Source organism: Helobdella robusta, assembly GCF_000326865.2.
Source record: "Helobdella robusta unplaced genomic scaffold HELROscaffold_1, whole genome shotgun sequence".
Lineage (NCBI taxonomy): Eukaryota > Metazoa > Annelida > Clitellata > Rhynchobdellida > Glossiphoniidae > Helobdella > Helobdella robusta.
In genome coordinates this window covers 7,835,092-7,851,682 of record NW_008703570.1, presented here as the reverse complement: position 1 = coordinate 7,851,682, position 16,591 = coordinate 7,835,092, and the positions used below count along the sequence as shown (strand labels likewise).

At 35.8% G+C, this 16,591-nt stretch overlaps 1 protein-coding gene across 1 annotated transcript; it reads right to left on the bottom strand.

Annotated features, from left to right (window-relative positions):
* Positions 1–380: 380 nt before the first annotated feature.
* On the bottom strand, positions 381–16,398 carry HELRODRAFT_105454 (hypothetical protein). Its single transcript, XM_009011112.1, has 43 exons — positions 16,168–16,398; positions 16,039–16,095; positions 15,510–15,687; positions 15,118–15,353; positions 14,741–14,833; positions 14,450–14,551; positions 13,916–14,161; positions 13,604–13,778; positions 13,303–13,508; positions 12,902–13,101; positions 12,735–12,799; positions 12,431–12,524; positions 11,981–12,193; positions 11,830–11,902; positions 11,599–11,765; positions 11,342–11,522; positions 10,696–10,886; positions 10,188–10,291; positions 9,901–10,040; positions 9,453–9,632; positions 8,968–9,131; positions 8,543–8,593; positions 8,098–8,172; positions 7,778–7,922; positions 7,545–7,714; positions 7,157–7,280; positions 6,914–6,986; positions 6,456–6,612; positions 5,963–6,080; positions 5,446–5,712; positions 4,803–4,878; positions 4,426–4,625; positions 4,140–4,274; positions 3,776–3,922; positions 3,447–3,596; positions 3,212–3,348; positions 2,803–2,984; positions 2,389–2,627; positions 2,043–2,249; positions 1,619–1,872; positions 1,366–1,520; positions 1,122–1,237; positions 381–869 (listed from the first exon to the last, which is right to left on the bottom strand). The coding sequence occupies exons 1-43, from the start codon at positions 16,318–16,320 to the stop codon at positions 777–779; spliced, it is 6,489 nt and encodes a 2,162-aa protein (XP_009009360.1). The 5' UTR covers positions 16,321–16,398; the 3' UTR covers positions 381–776.
* Between the last annotated feature and the right edge of the window lie 193 nt (positions 16,399–16,591).

Genomic DNA, 16,591 nt, shown 5'->3' with positions numbered 1-16,591 from the left:
TAAAGGGGAGTGTTTGAGAGACTTTATCCCATTCCTTCAACATAACCAGTTTTTGAATTATAAATTTCTACACTGTTTCATTTAATCTCCAACAAGCTTTTTCTCTCATGACGCGTTTTTTAATACCCAGCACAATCTTTCAGATAACAAAAAAAAGTAACCACCTTCAACCACAACTAAATTAACTTTCGAATATTTGTGTATCAAACAACGTCAATGAAAAAATTGATCGGCGACAGTTTTAAGGAAATCGTTTCAATGAAAATTTACTTTTGTTATCTTTTACCAGCTTAAGTTAAATTTATTTCGGGTAAAATAGCGTTCAATTAAATTTTGGTTTTTAATAATAATTTAATAACAATAATAATGATAGGCCTCGATTGATCATCAAATGTGTTTAATAAATAATAATGTCAGAAAATTTTGTACACTAAAAAATTTGCATAAAATAAAAATGTTCAGAAAGTAAGTTATGTCAATGTTCTGCTGCATTACAATAGTTAGATACAAAATCAATTTCAAGGTAATAAAAATAAACTCATCAGAGTTCAGTTTGATTAAAATTTATATAAACAGTTTTGATTGAACTGAAAAACAAATCTGAGTCCAATAAAAAAACAGTCTAGCATGGCGAGCACATTTAGCAGAAGAATCATGTTGGGAATCACATCATTACAAAAATCTTATTATGTGCAACTAAATATGAAACAAGTTTTTAACTGTTTTATTGTAAATAATGTTCAGTCATCAGCGAATACAGTTATTTAACAAACGCGTCAGTCGTAATCGTTGTTTGGATTTTGATTGACAGGTAGAGTTTGTTTTATTTCATCGTGCAAGTTCTTGGCGTAACGAATGTGTTGCACGACCTGGATAGTATTGTAAGCGTTTTGCAGAGTATGACAACGCATGCGAAATTAATGAAATATAATTAGATTATAACGGCAAGCCATAACTCCAATAAAGCTGGTAAATAATTTAAAAAAACATCCATCACAAGCTTTAAATAAAATTGAATGCAAACGACCGTATTCCAAAATGAAATATTCATAAATCTTGCATTTTAGTAGAACGTTTCAAACAGATTAAAAAATAATTTTTGAACTACACAAGACACAAACTTCTTCAGCAATGCTTTCCGAGTCACACCTGACCAAAGGACTTTTCTTCGCATCACCCGTCAGCAGGAGGTTGCTTGAATCATCCTTCATTATAACTTGAATGTAACACTTGTTTTCTGTCGAAAAAGTTATTAATTCACAATTTCAACTCAATTTCATTTCAATTCAAATTCGGTTGTCTAAACGAGGCTTTCGCACAAGAAAAAAAATACAGTTTGGTTTTTGAATGAAATGTGATAAAAACCTTTGTTGGTCCATTGGCAGCCTATGAAATTTTCGTAAGACACTTGAAGAATGATGCTGTTTCCCTTCTTCATAAAGTATATCTTCTTGTTTGATATGAGCACGTGCACACTTTCACTCTCATGTCCAACTTGGAGTTCGTACCTAGCTATGAATCTGAAACAGACACCAAGGCTCGAATGTATCAATTACAGTTAGCTACACAGAACTGAAACAGGTTTTATTGTTAATAATATAGAATAAATTGTATTAACATTTCATCGTAGACGTTGTGGTTCTGTTGAAATAGAAACTCCTGGGCTTCAGCATGATAAGCAGAATATGGAGGTAACAGTCCGCACTGTCCATAGCAACATCTCGGTTCTCTGACTCTGGAAGGCCTTTTATGAAAATTTCCCTTGCTTGAATCCCTTATAGCGTGAGCAGTGCCCGACGTGAAATCCAGCACACCTGCTACGGGCTTTGTGATGGTTCCTACCACACCCTTTACCATGCCGCTTGCAAACCCCTGACCATGAAACAGTGATTGAGTTAACGTATATCAAGAACGATTGATTGAACCGAAAAACCCAAAGAAATATATAATAAAACCATTTAATAAATAAATTGTTTCGGCGCTGAACGTATAATTTTCTTTATAATCAAAAGAAAAGCGTATACACAAAAAAATGTTCTTACAGCAATTCCTTTTTCAGATGCTCCAAGGTAGGCTTGAGATGGAATGGATACAACAGCTCCTCTCAATCCGTGCCAGAGACTGCTGAGACCTGCAATGAGATGGTCAGAACCACCCTCCTTGTACTTCTGAAGAATCTGTTGCCTCTCAACTTGGTGCCTCTCGTCCAATGTTGCCTTTCCAACCGTGTCCGATAATGTGCTACTCATCTGCGTGTTGCAGCGCACAGGAAGTAGAAATTGAAGTAAAATGCACGGTAAACAACCAAGTTTTGTAAATCAACGACATAAAATTAGTAATGAAGTCAATAAATTTTAGCCAACAGATATCTATGAAGCAGTTGAAAACCTTAGCAACGGAATTAGTTGCCCCCTTGGTGACGTTTTTCAACATGCCACCAACATTCAATTCCAGCAAACACTGGACACCCTCAGCCATGTCACTAAAGAGTCCCAGAGGATTTCCAAGAAAATCAACGGAGCCAAGAATCCTGGCTGCCTGACCCAAGATTTCATTTGTGTAGTGATGACGGATCGACTCAAGCAAGAAGGTAAGCGTTTCAAAGAGGTGGTATTTTGTGAACGTATCTAAGAAAATAGTTCAATCTTCATTTAGTTCACAAAAATTGTTATGAAAATATATTTATTAAGTACTCTATATTTAAGAATTCAAAAATTGCAGTTTTTTTTAGACTGCAAAAATCAAAATATAAAATCTACTTCTTAAAGAAACTAAAACAACAAACAATTGTGATAATTCAACCTAATTCAATCTGCGCATCCTCGAATCTTATGAGAGGGATTCGGAGTGATTTTTTGATGATTTTAAGATCAGGAGGAAGGTCGTTTGCAGTTAGAACGCTGAGAGTGATGAAACACTGAAAAATTCTTATCATCCCGAAGTAGTATCTCTTAAACTCCGGCAATATCGCTACGATTCCAGACCTTAGATTGAAAATGCAATGGAAACGTTAACTACTGCTAAACTTAAGAAATGTAACTTTATCGATAAGACCCATTAATGAAATACCAGGCCGTTGAAAAGTAGCGGTCAAAACTTTTAAACAGAATCGAAAAAAATAAATTGAAACCTATACAGGTTGGAATAATAATTGAAAGCAATCAAATTAAACAATAGCAGTCCCTCGATCATCGGTAGCGGTGAAAGTGACCTGGAAGAGTTAATGTGGCTCTCACTGATATTCTCAATGTCAACTTCCTGTTGGTTGATGCGGAAGAAGTTGATCAGTCTCCACATGAGCACCTCTTCAACTTGCACGTTGATCGGTTTCATCGACACCAGGAATTGCTGTTCACCAAATTGAAAATCAAAAAAATAATTTTCATAATTACGTACATGATAGAAATCAAGAGTGTAACAAGGAAAGAAATAACGGAGAAAGAAACCTTGAATATTTGAGCATCCCACTGATGACTGGAAACTTTGTGTATGCAGATGTGCAACTGTGGCTTGCTGTCCGTCTCTGAGTCTCTCTTGTTGGATGGGGTGGCGTACAACAAGACGGGTCGGGGCGTGTCGAACAGCTGGTTGTCTATCTGTCATTCATGTCCACATCACCCCAAATCATATATATATATATATATATATATATATATATATATATATATATATATATATATAATAACAACATTTTTTAAATAATAACAATAATAATGATTACGGTAAAATATTTAAGATCAAAAACCTCTCTAGATAATTAGAGAAGCAGACCAACCTGAATTTTCCTGATATCAATCTGAAGGATCTGATCGGACTTGCAAAGGGAACATTCGAGGTGGGCGTCACTCATGAAGAGGTAGAGAAGTTCTTGCGGAGTCTCATCAACCAGAGAAACTCCCAGCCCCGGTAACCTCATCGAAACCTGCTCAGCGTCACCGAACATCATCATGAGTCATTGAAATAAACGCTATGAAACAATTCTGACAATTTTAAGATGAAACACAGGAAAGCTGGACAAAAACTATTGAAAACTATTGAACAAATACTATTAAAAATAGATACACATTACATAAAAGAAAGCTGAAAAAATAAATGGCAAGGAAGAAACAAAAATATTATCAGACGAAAGTTTTTTAAACCTCAAATTTTTGATTGCTGAAAAAAGATTGATCTTGAGGTTTGCCAGCATTAACAGACGTCTGACTCTTGATGGACTGCCGCTCCTTGCGACCCTGTACGAAGACCCAGCCATCGACGGCCTTGCTCTCGTAGTTCTGCCATCAAGTCGGTCAGGTATCGGAAACAGTAAATTCAAGTTCACAAAATAAACGAAGAAAAAGTAATTACAATAATACTAGTTTATATTACGAAAAAACTACTCAAATATAAATGCGATGAACGGCAGGGGCCGACCAAGTGACCCACCTCGTGCATGACGTCAGTAACTTGAAGCACCCTGGTAGGACCGTCGTTGAGAACTTTCACGCACAAGAACCCTGAACCTGGTTGAAGCTTCTCTCTGTGTATGCGCACGTGAGGCTGCACATTAGACGACGACGATGAGGAAGGCGATTTAGCTGACGATGATGCTGACTGAGATATCGGCGCCAGTATTGCCTGAGTGCCTGGCAGGTTAGGAAGTTGGCAGTTAAGCAGGTTAGGAAGTAAGCAAGTTATGCACGAGCGAAATGATAGCGGAAGTAATTTATGAAACCTTACGACCTCTGTGATCAATTTATAAATTGTAGAACAAATAATAATCATACATTCGAGCACGAAATAAATTAAATTTATCAACCAACCATCTCTCAATCCATAAACACCATCTTTCGGTTGCACGCATAAACTCCTCCTATCCCCACAGCACAAGTGACCGTCCTGAGGTGGCAAATTTTTATTTGCTCCATTGTCAAACTTTCATCATTGAGTTTTAATTAAAATATCGTTAAAATGAAACAAAACGACAAAAAATAAAATTAAAAAAACAACGATATCGTAACATGAAAACAACAACAAAACCGACAACACTAACAACATCAACAACAGCAACAACAATAACATTACAGCAAAGTGAGCTAACAATAATAAAACACAAGCACAGCAAACACATGACAATAAGACTACACAGAGGGGACAACAACTATACACAAACATGACAACAATACTGCACAAACATGACAATAACACTGCACAAACATGACAACAACACCGCACAAACATGACAATACAAACACATTAAAACAATGCGGGGCAACAATAAAGCAGCACTAGATAACATAAAAACCAAAAACGGTGACAACCCAAGAAAACTCTGACGAAAGAATAAACACACAAAAAATAACTTTCTGACGACAAGCACAGAACCGGCAATCATTCTGATAGCAACAGAGCAGCAAAACAAAACGAGCACAAAACAAAATATTAAAGAAAAAAGTGACGACGCACGATGAACTTCCATGTTTGCGTTGAAATTCTCTTCTCGTCAGGTTTGCGAATGGTGAGTGGCATTTCCTTGCTGGGCTGCAGTGCGATGTCCTTTATGTCGAGGACATAGACGGTGCTGGGAGTCGTGGAGAGGGATGAGAATGAAGAGGAAGAAGAGAAGGAAGATGAAGATTTTTTAAAAGCCGGATCCCGAGGAGCAGATGATCCTTCGTGCTCCAGTAGACCCTTGCTGGTCATCCTCCACAGTTGAGAACGTTTGCCTGCCTCCTTGTTTCAAAACAAACAACAATTTAATGATGATGAAATGTCAGATTTCAGTACTCAACAGTGTAGCGGAGGATATAAAAAGGAAATGACGTCATTAAGCAATTGAGGGATGATACGATAAATTTATGTATTAATGAAAAATTTTAAAAAATTCCTTGAAATAGAAAAAAACTGTTTGTATGAAAAAATAAATTAAAAATGATGAAACAAAAAGAAATGGAATCCACAATGGGCATCGTGTGAAACAAACTTTCTTTTTGAGGACAACCATTCCGGGAGATACAACATCCAGTACTAACTCCGGATCGAAGGATTTTTGATGATACGACGGCGATGGAATGGTGGATGATCGGTGGAACGACCAACCTCTCTGCTGACTGTACGACGCATGTGTTTGTTCATCTTTAGTCATCCAAATCAACACCACCAACACCATAGTTATTAGCACCAGTTTCAATATCACTAAAAACAACCATCCATTTATTTTAAATGCCAAACAATAAAAAGCAACAAAAAATTAAACTAGCCAATCCTTCATTTTATCGTTATTCAAACAATTGATCAATCAAACATTCAAACAATAAATATATAAGCTATTTTGAACAGGACATTAGCAGGTAATGCAGTCATGCTCAAAGGCTTCCTAATTTTTACATGCATTCAAAATGCACGGCCTTGTTGACTAAACATTGACAATCGAAACTCGAAATATAATTAAAATAATTTTTCAAACAAATCCTTACTTTTTGAAAGTCTGAGTGAAGGCAATGTAGATGAAGTTTTCATAGCAGAGTTTCTCAGCATCGCCCATCTTCTTCATGTCGTACGATGCGCTGGTGCCGCTAGGCACCCTCAACGTTATGTGGCCCGCCATGGTCGGCTCGTCCCAGGCATAAGGTACTGTGTTGTACATTATAAATGGGGTGAGTGAGTGAGAACGAAAAATAAACTTAACGTGTGAGGTTACGTTGTAAACCGTTGCACTGATTCATTCCCAAATTTGTAACTGTTGAACACTTCGCTACCATAATAAAATAAGTAAAAAATATTTGCAATTACGAAAAAATAACAACACCATGACATTATAATAATTGAATAAAGTTTACAATTGCGCTTATACTGTAATGAAAATTTACTTATTTCATTACAAAGAAATAATATTTATAAGCCAGGCGTGACTGGTTGAATTGTATAAACTTACTTGATGTTTTTGGCTTGACACAGATTTGAAGTCGTTGATTGTCAACTCTACTTTGATGAAACAAAACAGGCACCTTTAGGAATATCGTTGTAAAAACATCATTTCATTTTAACGGCTTTTTAAAAAAATAGCAGTAAAACTGGATAGATAACAGTGGATCACATCTACAAATAATAAAACCAACAAAAATAATATCATAAAATAATACAAATGTAAAATTAATTTATCTTTAAGTGGACTGACTTCAGAAAAGTTGTCGATGCGATAAGGTGCAGGCATGGAGTCAGCATTAGTGAAGATGACAAAGAATGCCGCTCCAACTAACACGACGTCTACGTGAATGAAGCAGCATTGATTTGTATCCGTCCTATTAACGTCCAAATCAAATTGTAGATTATTTGTTTTATTTAGACAGCAGATCAATGAATATACTAGTAACATTTATATTAAAACTTTTATTCCTTTTATTTGTTTTGTCGTTAGCACCCTTAACGTTTCAAATGCTATATATATATATCCAACAAAATCATATTGAAAACTCTTGTTGACACATCTGGTTTAATTTGAACATGTCTACAACCGATACAAATAAAATGAATAGAAATGAACGTACTAGAGTAAGAGAGCAAACCTCATATTGATGTGGAAAGAATCGACTTTATCAATCTGGAAGCCGCCCGACCAGTGACACCTGGGCTCTTCCATCACCCTCACACACAACAACGTGTCGAAATCAACACGTGACCAGTGGAAAGGCAGGACACAATTGGAGAGGGCACACAGGTAGTTAGATGTTGCGTCCTTTATACAAAATCAAATATTTGTTGCCGGCACACTTGGACAAAAGATATCAGTAAGACTCACTTGTTTCATGGTTTGGTGCCTCTGAGCGTACGCCAGCTTGTAAGTCGTCCTGTTGTCCAGTTGATACCTCGGAGAAAAAGTGCAGATGTTTGTGTCTGAGTATCTGCCCTTCCCCTGTTTCACCTCTATGCCGATGTTGTACACCCTTTCAAGCAAACATTTAAGCTTTCAACAGAAAAGAGAGATCCAGGGATTTTAAAAAAATGTAAGTTTGTTTTCAGCCTCAGTGCTGTAACTTGTATTAATTATTTTTACATACTTTACACAGTGTTTAAAATTACAAGCAGTTGTGAAAGCAAAGAAGCAGCGAGCAAACGAACCAATCGGGTCGATCGAGCTGAGCAACTCGAACTTGCCTGACGGTAACTCCTCGCTCTAACATGAATCTTGGACACCTGTCAACAAATTGTGAATCAAAAATATTTTCATCTACACAAAAAATCAACACATTCCTTGCTTCAAACTTGAACGAAGTAATTTCATTGCATGTAACGCATAGATTAAACACGCTTATACCGTACACTGATCTGGAAGATTTAAATAATCGGGCAGATTACAGAGTTCCAAAATTTTTCAAAATTTCATAAATGTTTCGTCAAATAAAAAAATCTCTTTTTGCAGCTGTCTGTAATGATTTTTATAAAAAAAGACAGCAAAAACTACGGAACGTGGAATTACATTTAACTGAACACAAAAGAGCAACTATAATTGTTTGCTATTAGAAATAAATACGCTGAGAAGTACAAGCAACAAACATCATACCACGATGGGGTTTTTCCTTCTGGATGAACCGAATTACCCAACCTCATGGTACATCTATCGTAATGAATGAAAAAAGGAATGAATGAATGAATGAATAAATGAATGAATGAATAAATGAATGAATAAATAAATGAATGAATAAATAAATGAATGAATGAATGAATCAATCAATCAATTAATTTTCCTTGCTGTTATATATATATATGTATATATAATGCCTCAAATGTAATAAATAGTTAGAATAAAAAGCCTTATCATTATTTACATTAAAAGAAAAAAATTGACAACATGATAAGGGTTGTCATCTTACATAGATTGTTAATGTGAGCGATTTGACATCTCAATATAAAATATTGAAGAATGAAATCTAGACTAATCATTCGTATAAGATAATTAGCCGAACATGTAGAGAAGGAATGGCGACTAACAGTTCATAGAGAGTCTTATCAGTGAAGGAGAAGAGAAGTGGGCTGACACTTCTGGCGAGTTCGTGCTCGTCAAACTGACCTGCCGCCATGCTGGCTTCGTGTTGTTTAAATATCAGCGGAAGTCCTGATTTGTTGACCAGCCAGTAGGGCGATGAAATCGTCACCTTGTGCGAACAATTATTTTCCATGCAATGTTGAATATCAACAATTTGTTTCCATTATAAACGATTGAGAGATAAAAATAAATCTTCAAAAACATTATTTAAAGATGAATTAATTGACAGTTATACAAAACTTCAAATTAAACGTGATTGTTTGAGAGTAATCTCTAGAAAGGCACGTAAAAAACCATCCACAATCTATAAGTAAGAACATTACGAACAAATTAACATGCATGACCTATGTAGAAACTTGCAATAAACAAATTACATTTTAAAAAAGACAAAAAGAGATGTCCATAAGAATGACGGGCGATGTTTCCTCACCTTCAAACCGCCAGCCAAGCCAGCCTTCACCTTGATGCCAAGTGACAAGGGCCTGTCCATGACGTCACAGAGTGTCAACGAAACTTTGTTGTCCACAGTGCCCACAGGAATTGTGAGGTCCTGACATTTCGTGAAGTTCTCCAGGGTCATCGTGAATCCAATGTCCTTGCTGAGGTCAATCTGTATATAATTTACCATTTAATAGTAGCGACGAATAAAATGAAAAAAAATGAATACATAAAATTTTTTATTTTTCGACACTCATCGCTTCACTAAAAAGGATGATAAACATAAAAAATAATATGAATGTTTACTAAACTATTTAAACGAAACACAATCGATAATAATGAGTTCACAAACAACATTCATGAAACTAATGGAAGTGCATAAGCTCATGAGCAACAAGGAAACATCCAATCAAAAGTTATGATCAGTGAAAAGAACGAACCTCCATCAAATAAACCATCTTGCCAGGTTTGATTGACATTTGTGGCAGCCAGGACGATCCAATGTGCTTTAGTGAGCAGTTTAAATCAACGGGCAACAAATTCTCAACTCTCATTGGAGGGCAGATGCTGATCATGTGACCTGCATGATTCATATCATAATTAATTATTCATAATGTTAATTTTACGCTAACGCTACAAAACATATATACTTCAAAATTGATGTAAATAAATTTCTGCAACAAAATCTGGGTGAACATCGTACAAAACTTCTGGAATTAATTCTGACCGGGTGGCGGGAATCTAGAATGAGATGATGTGGGAGACTGAGAAACATTCCTGTTGAACAGCTCATCAGGTGGGTAGGCCTGTCTTTCGATGCATACACAAAACCTTCGTGTGAACAATTAAAGTTAGCTGCTACAGAATGAAGGTCAAAATTTTAGTCTTAAATTAAAAGTTCCATCAAAAAGTAAAAAATTTGAAGACGTTCTTGGATGATAGGGTCTGTCAATAAGTATTTAAAGCATGAAAGCCAAAAGGTTTAACATGCTCTTAAATTATAAATTCTCTCAATAAACATTTGAAGTATAAAATTATAAAGATCAAATAAATAAGTAGCAAAAATGAAAAAAACATATTTCTCATAAACAAATAAAAAAATCAAAACCAATAAAACATCGCATAAAAAGCCTCATAAAAATCGTGAAGAAAAGAAGGGCAACAAACAGTACAGACCAGAAACAAAAACAGAAGTAAGAACAGAAGCAAACACTTATGAGGAAGAAAAAGCCTACTTGAAAAAATCCTGTCCAGTACCAAGTGACGCACACGAGTTTAGCGAGTTGTTCTTCTTGTCAGAATGGTTCGTGAAGGACTGCCAAATGATTGCATCTCTGCACCAGTCCATCATGGACCTCAGCGGTCTGATCCAGATTTTTGAGAAGACAAAATGCAGTGGCACAGGACTCTTGCTGAATGGGTTCACCTTTATGATGCTAATCTTCGCTGGGTTACAAAATTAACCGTTGGTTGCATTGCTGTAATAATTAATTATGATATAAATGCGTTACGAATATTGCACCTCCTTCATCATATCTTGATTGTCATCATAAAAGTTATCATTTTTGTCGGCCTCATCATCATCATCATTATCATCCTTATCAACATCATAAGTAATCAAAATTTAATTAATTATTTTCAAATCAATTTGTCGTCAAAATCGCATCATTTACTTCGATTCCACTCCCTCCATTCAAAGGAGCAAACAACAAAACATTTTAAGAGTGTAGGTACAAAAAATACTGTTACCAACTGTTGAGTCTGCTCAGCCCCAACAAAATGTTAGCAAAAAATTTGCGATTTCATCAGAAATTAAACCCGAAGTTTCCAGAAACAACGACAATTTTCAAGACAATCTTCATTCAACATTGTTATCGTAACCAATGTAGGTGCCAAATAGGTACCATTTGTTTGGCTTTCCAGTTTGACTTCAATAGGCTCATCTAGTTGATTGTTGATAAGGATAGCCGACCTGACTCTAATAACTTTCCTGGCACTTCCTTCTATTGAAACGTCAAACACCAAACGAGCGTGGGGCCATGTCTGAAACTTTAATACAAAACTCATGTTCATGTGTTCGAGGCTTATAAACAACTGACAATTTCAACATAAAAATCAAAACGGACAAACAACTGCACGGTTGTTGAATGACAAATATGGCGAAACTCACGATTTTCGATGTGTTGTCGATGTCAGACGATGCGTGTCTGAAGAACGTGCCAACTTTGTCAATGGAGACTGGTGAGATCTCCTTCCAGCCTTCCACTTTTATTGCTATCTGATTGACTTGCAGGCCATGCGAATCCTTTCGAAATATTTATATATTCAAATAATCTAAACACGATATTAAAAATATTTCTCAATTTTACTTTATGTCGTATTTTGTTCCTTTCAGCCACAAGGAAAGAGACTTCACTACTGTCCGATGCTCTCTTCCAAACGCTGTTTGACTTTTGAAACTCACTCGATAGATTCATGGTATATCTGTAAATAACACCAAATTTAAATTACAACCGATACACGCATGTGCATATATAACGATGTGCATCATTGACCCATGTAAAATTTCCGCAATTTACCAGTACTTCAATAGAAAAACTGCGAATAGATTGGTGGTACCTCGACGGTGAAGATGTGAAGACGGAGAACATGACGTCACACCCGACCTGATTGCGGAGGGTGAACGGAATGAAAGGCACTCGACGTCTCGAATTGTACTGACCGCTGCTGTTGCTGGTCGAGGAATGATGATGAGTCGTTGGAAACCAATCAAAAATATGTGTGAAAAAAAGTTTGCAAAATTGGTAACATTTCTTCGTAATTATCAGTTAATAATTGTTGTTGTATGCCATGCAAAAAAAAAAATAAAAGTTTTACAAATGCGTTAAACTTGACAATTTGAAAAGAAAAAAATTAGATACAAAAATAAAAATTATTTCGTCAAAAATTTGATACACATAAAATAATCACTTGTAGTCCTCCATCCACTTCAGCTTCGTCTTAGTGTAGAGGTCCAACAATGTTCGTGTGACATTCAGATTGACGATTTCAGATGGATTGGCAGCTGAATTATGTTTAAAAAATGCTGTCAGAAATATAAAGTACAAGGAATCAGAATTATCAGTTAGTTAAAAGCAAGTCTCGGAAAATAATATATAGCATATTTACAAAACAACACACACACACAGATGTGAATATATATTATAACATATATTCATGTATAACTAATGGAGCCTGTTGAAAATCATTAACATATATTATTTGTAGGTTATACCTTTGACATCAATATACATGTTTCCTTCATCTTCAACCACACCCTTCTGCCATTCCAATTTGCACCTGGATAAAAATATTACAACAGAGTTTAAAACGTATGATTATGTAAATATAAAAAACCAACTGGAAAGAATGTTTAAGAATTAAAACAAATCCTCAGCCTACCCCCACTTTTCTAGGAATGGCTCCCACCCGGAAAGAGCCCTGTTGTAATAATCTCCGTACAACTTTATCCTGGCTTTTCCTTGCGGATGTGGCAGGAAGTTGTGGAGAACATAAATATTGTAGATGGTTAGCTCAACCAGCGGAACATCGGCATCCAAGCAATCATCGATCAAGCAGATCTGTATTGTACCCTCCTTCAACTGACCATTTTGAAATACAAAGTTAAATAAACAATTTGTATGTAACACCAACAGTTAAATTCAGATTAATATAAATGAATTGAATTTAGATAAAATGAATTATGCCTTGCGAATTTTCAAAAAACAAAAATAAAGTTAAAAAATGAAAATTTAAATCTCATAAACGAGTATTAAATACTTAACATGCAAATTAAAAATGACCTCAAAGCCAGATATATCAGAGAAAATTGGTTTGTACTCCTCATTGTTATCATTATCATCATCATCATCAGTCTTGACGACAGGAGATGTGTGACCCGACAGCCACATAACAGCCTCATCCAACCTGCCCTGGAATCTCTTCAAGGCATCCATACTGTCCTGCTCAGAAAATCCCAAACTTTGAAGTTTGCACATGGACGACTCTGCTTTCGTATAATTATTACAAATCAATATTATTATGGTAATCATTACAAATACAATATATGACAAATTTAATAAAGTCAAAAAAAAGATAATTCACAAGTAAATGCAAAGTGATTACCGTAAGCAGATTGAAGATCCCCTGAAATGCCAATGTTGGCTTTTTTGTTGGCTTTGGAAGCCTGAGAGACTTGATGCGGCATGGAGTTGATGATGGATGTAAACAACTTGATGTCATTGTATGAAAGACGAATGTTTAACGTTTGGAAGCTTATCTGCCAGTTAGGACAGTTAAATCTAAGTTTAAAAAACTGTAATAGAAAAAAAAACAAAACATCTTCGTCCAAAATAAAAAATGTATTTGTACATTTTTATAACATCTATATTGACATAAATTGTGGTCTTAAACAACCTCTAAAACGGGTCTGACGGACTGAAGCTTCTTGGTGGCTTCCAACAATCCGGATGACTGCATGCTGGTGGTCTTGTCGATGGTGTTGTTGTTCGTATTGAGTTCCAGGGTTAACAACATAGGATCAATGATGGATAGGGCTGTTTCATCTTCGGCAGCCAGGCAGCAAGAGAACACTTCCATGTTCTGCAGACTGCAGGACAGGGGTCGATCGGACTGAGGTTTGCAAACAATCACTGTCGTACCCTGGTTTAAAAATAATAGGCCGACTAGTATGCACAATAATGTAGTAATATTGAAAATAAAAAGTTTCTAATGAAGTTTAAGTGAAATTCAAGTGAAATTCAAACAACCAAAATTCAGGCTTTTACAAAACATTAAATAGCTTTTGTAAACAATAAAACGATACACTAAACTATATAATTGTTAGCACCGGTTAATGTCAAGTTGGAACAAGTTACTCAGTAATTCTTAACCCCAATTTTCAATTTTATTTAAGCTATAAAAATGAAATATAAAAAAAGACTTTCTGACTTTTATTATGACGGCATTTGTGTCTCTGTCGCCAGCGTCTTCCACAACGACAAGTTCTGTGTCGCACATGTTCAACGTCACTTCCAACTTTCTTTGCTTATCCTGACACGGACAAACATAAATTTGAATTTTATGTAAATCATATAATTATTTCATTCAGGTTAACTAGCAAACTTATAAACATGAAAAAGGATAATAAACAAACGAACAAATGATTTAACGAACAATTGAACAAACAGATAAATGAACAATTGATCGAATGAACGAACAAATGAACAAACAAACACCTACTTCTTCCATGACACTGATCCTCTTAGTTATGATACTCCCACTTTGAGTTGAACCGTATCTCGCCTCTCTGTCCTTCCTCTCTTTTTCATCTCTCTCTGCAAAATTTATAATTTAATAGCCAAATTAATACATTAAGGTCACCATCCGTGTTTAACATGCTGCAATCACTCAAAAAAGTTTTCAAATATAATCCTAAGTCAGAATAACTTCATAAGCATTGACCACATTTAGAAAACAGGAATTCAAACAAGCGTAATATAAACGAAACATTTAAAATTAATTGATCACTGCTGTAATGAAAAGAGCAATCCCATGCTTAAGCCGTGCTGCAATCATTCAGCCAACAAACACGTCACTGGTTTAATGAATCGTTCAACAACATTACCTTGTTGGAAAGGATCTTCAGGCGATAGCTGCAAGAAATTTTTAGTGGCAAGCAGCCAATCAAATATGCCCATCATGCGAATGTTGTTTAGAAGGATGTGATATTTTTCTGAATCTCTGTTCATCCTACATCTGCATTCAAACCTCAACGTCTCGCCTTTCGTTTCCGAATCGGGAGAGGCTCGAAGGATGTTCGAGAAGACGTTTGGTCTCACATTCACTGGATCATCTGGAGTGAATGTTTAGAGACAAATTATTTTTATGTTAATTCATATCCAGATCACTTCATTAAACCCTTCTAAAAAACAATAACCCCATCAAACAAAAAAATGTTGAATGTGAAAACAAACATCGCTACAATCTATTTTATGGAAGAATAAGTAACCTAATCTACCTAGATATCTGCTGTCAATGCAGTTGATCTCATGACACACGAGACCAATGTCTTTCGATTGATCGGACCGAGTGACAAAGTGAAAACTTGATTTAATAAGGTCCACGATGGCCAGAGATGTTTCAGCTGATTGTTTGTTTTTTGCGTCACAATGCATGTCATCATGATCCTGTTCGTCAGGTGATTGTTTCAAGTCCGACTGTGTTGGAGATGTTAGTTTCGGAAGAAGCTGTTTAGCAGATGTGGTTAATTTTGTTATCTGGATATCTGGCTTTGAAGCAGATTTACTTTCAACCTGTTTAGAAACAAAATTATCTATTTCTGAATGATTTTTGACAGTTTTCTGATCTGTTGCTGCTGCTGTGACATTGGTGTTGACTGCGGTGGTTGTTTTCGATTGGGCGAGTCGTATATGTGGAAAACTTTTTATATTTTCCTGCGGTGAAGTTGAAGTTGTCTTTGAAAAGTCCTGCTGATTTGGTGCTTTATCGAAGTTTCTTTGTATAAGTTCAATTTGCACATTCTCCAAATCCAAATCAATAGTAAGGCTCACGTACGGTTCCTCTGCCAACACAGACTGTAATAAGTAGATCAAATGCTACAGTCTACAACAGTCCAAAACTCTACATTAAAATTATATTCAACTAACGTGAGTTCTTGGATCTTTCATATGGGATAAAAATTGTGGGCTGAAGTCATCCAACTGTTCACCAAAATTGTGAGCCAGCAATCCTCTAACGAGCTTGTACTGCTGTGGATCAACAGTCATTTGAACGGAAGACAAACAGGCTTTGATGCTCATATCACTGACCGATCTGCTGATATCACCATCCAAGTTGCGTTCAACAAGCAGCTTCAGCTGACACTTTTGCTTCAAAATCCTGCGTGGCTGTTTATCATTTTCAAGTTGATTACTGACATTTGGTGATAAATATCGTTATAAATGATGATCTGAAATAGGATTTGGTATAAAAGTTAAAACAACAATAGCGCCAGTTCTTTAGCAGCTGACTTAATAAATGACAGCCCAGTGGCCTTTTAGATGCGGAGAGAGCATACCAGAACTGTCAATG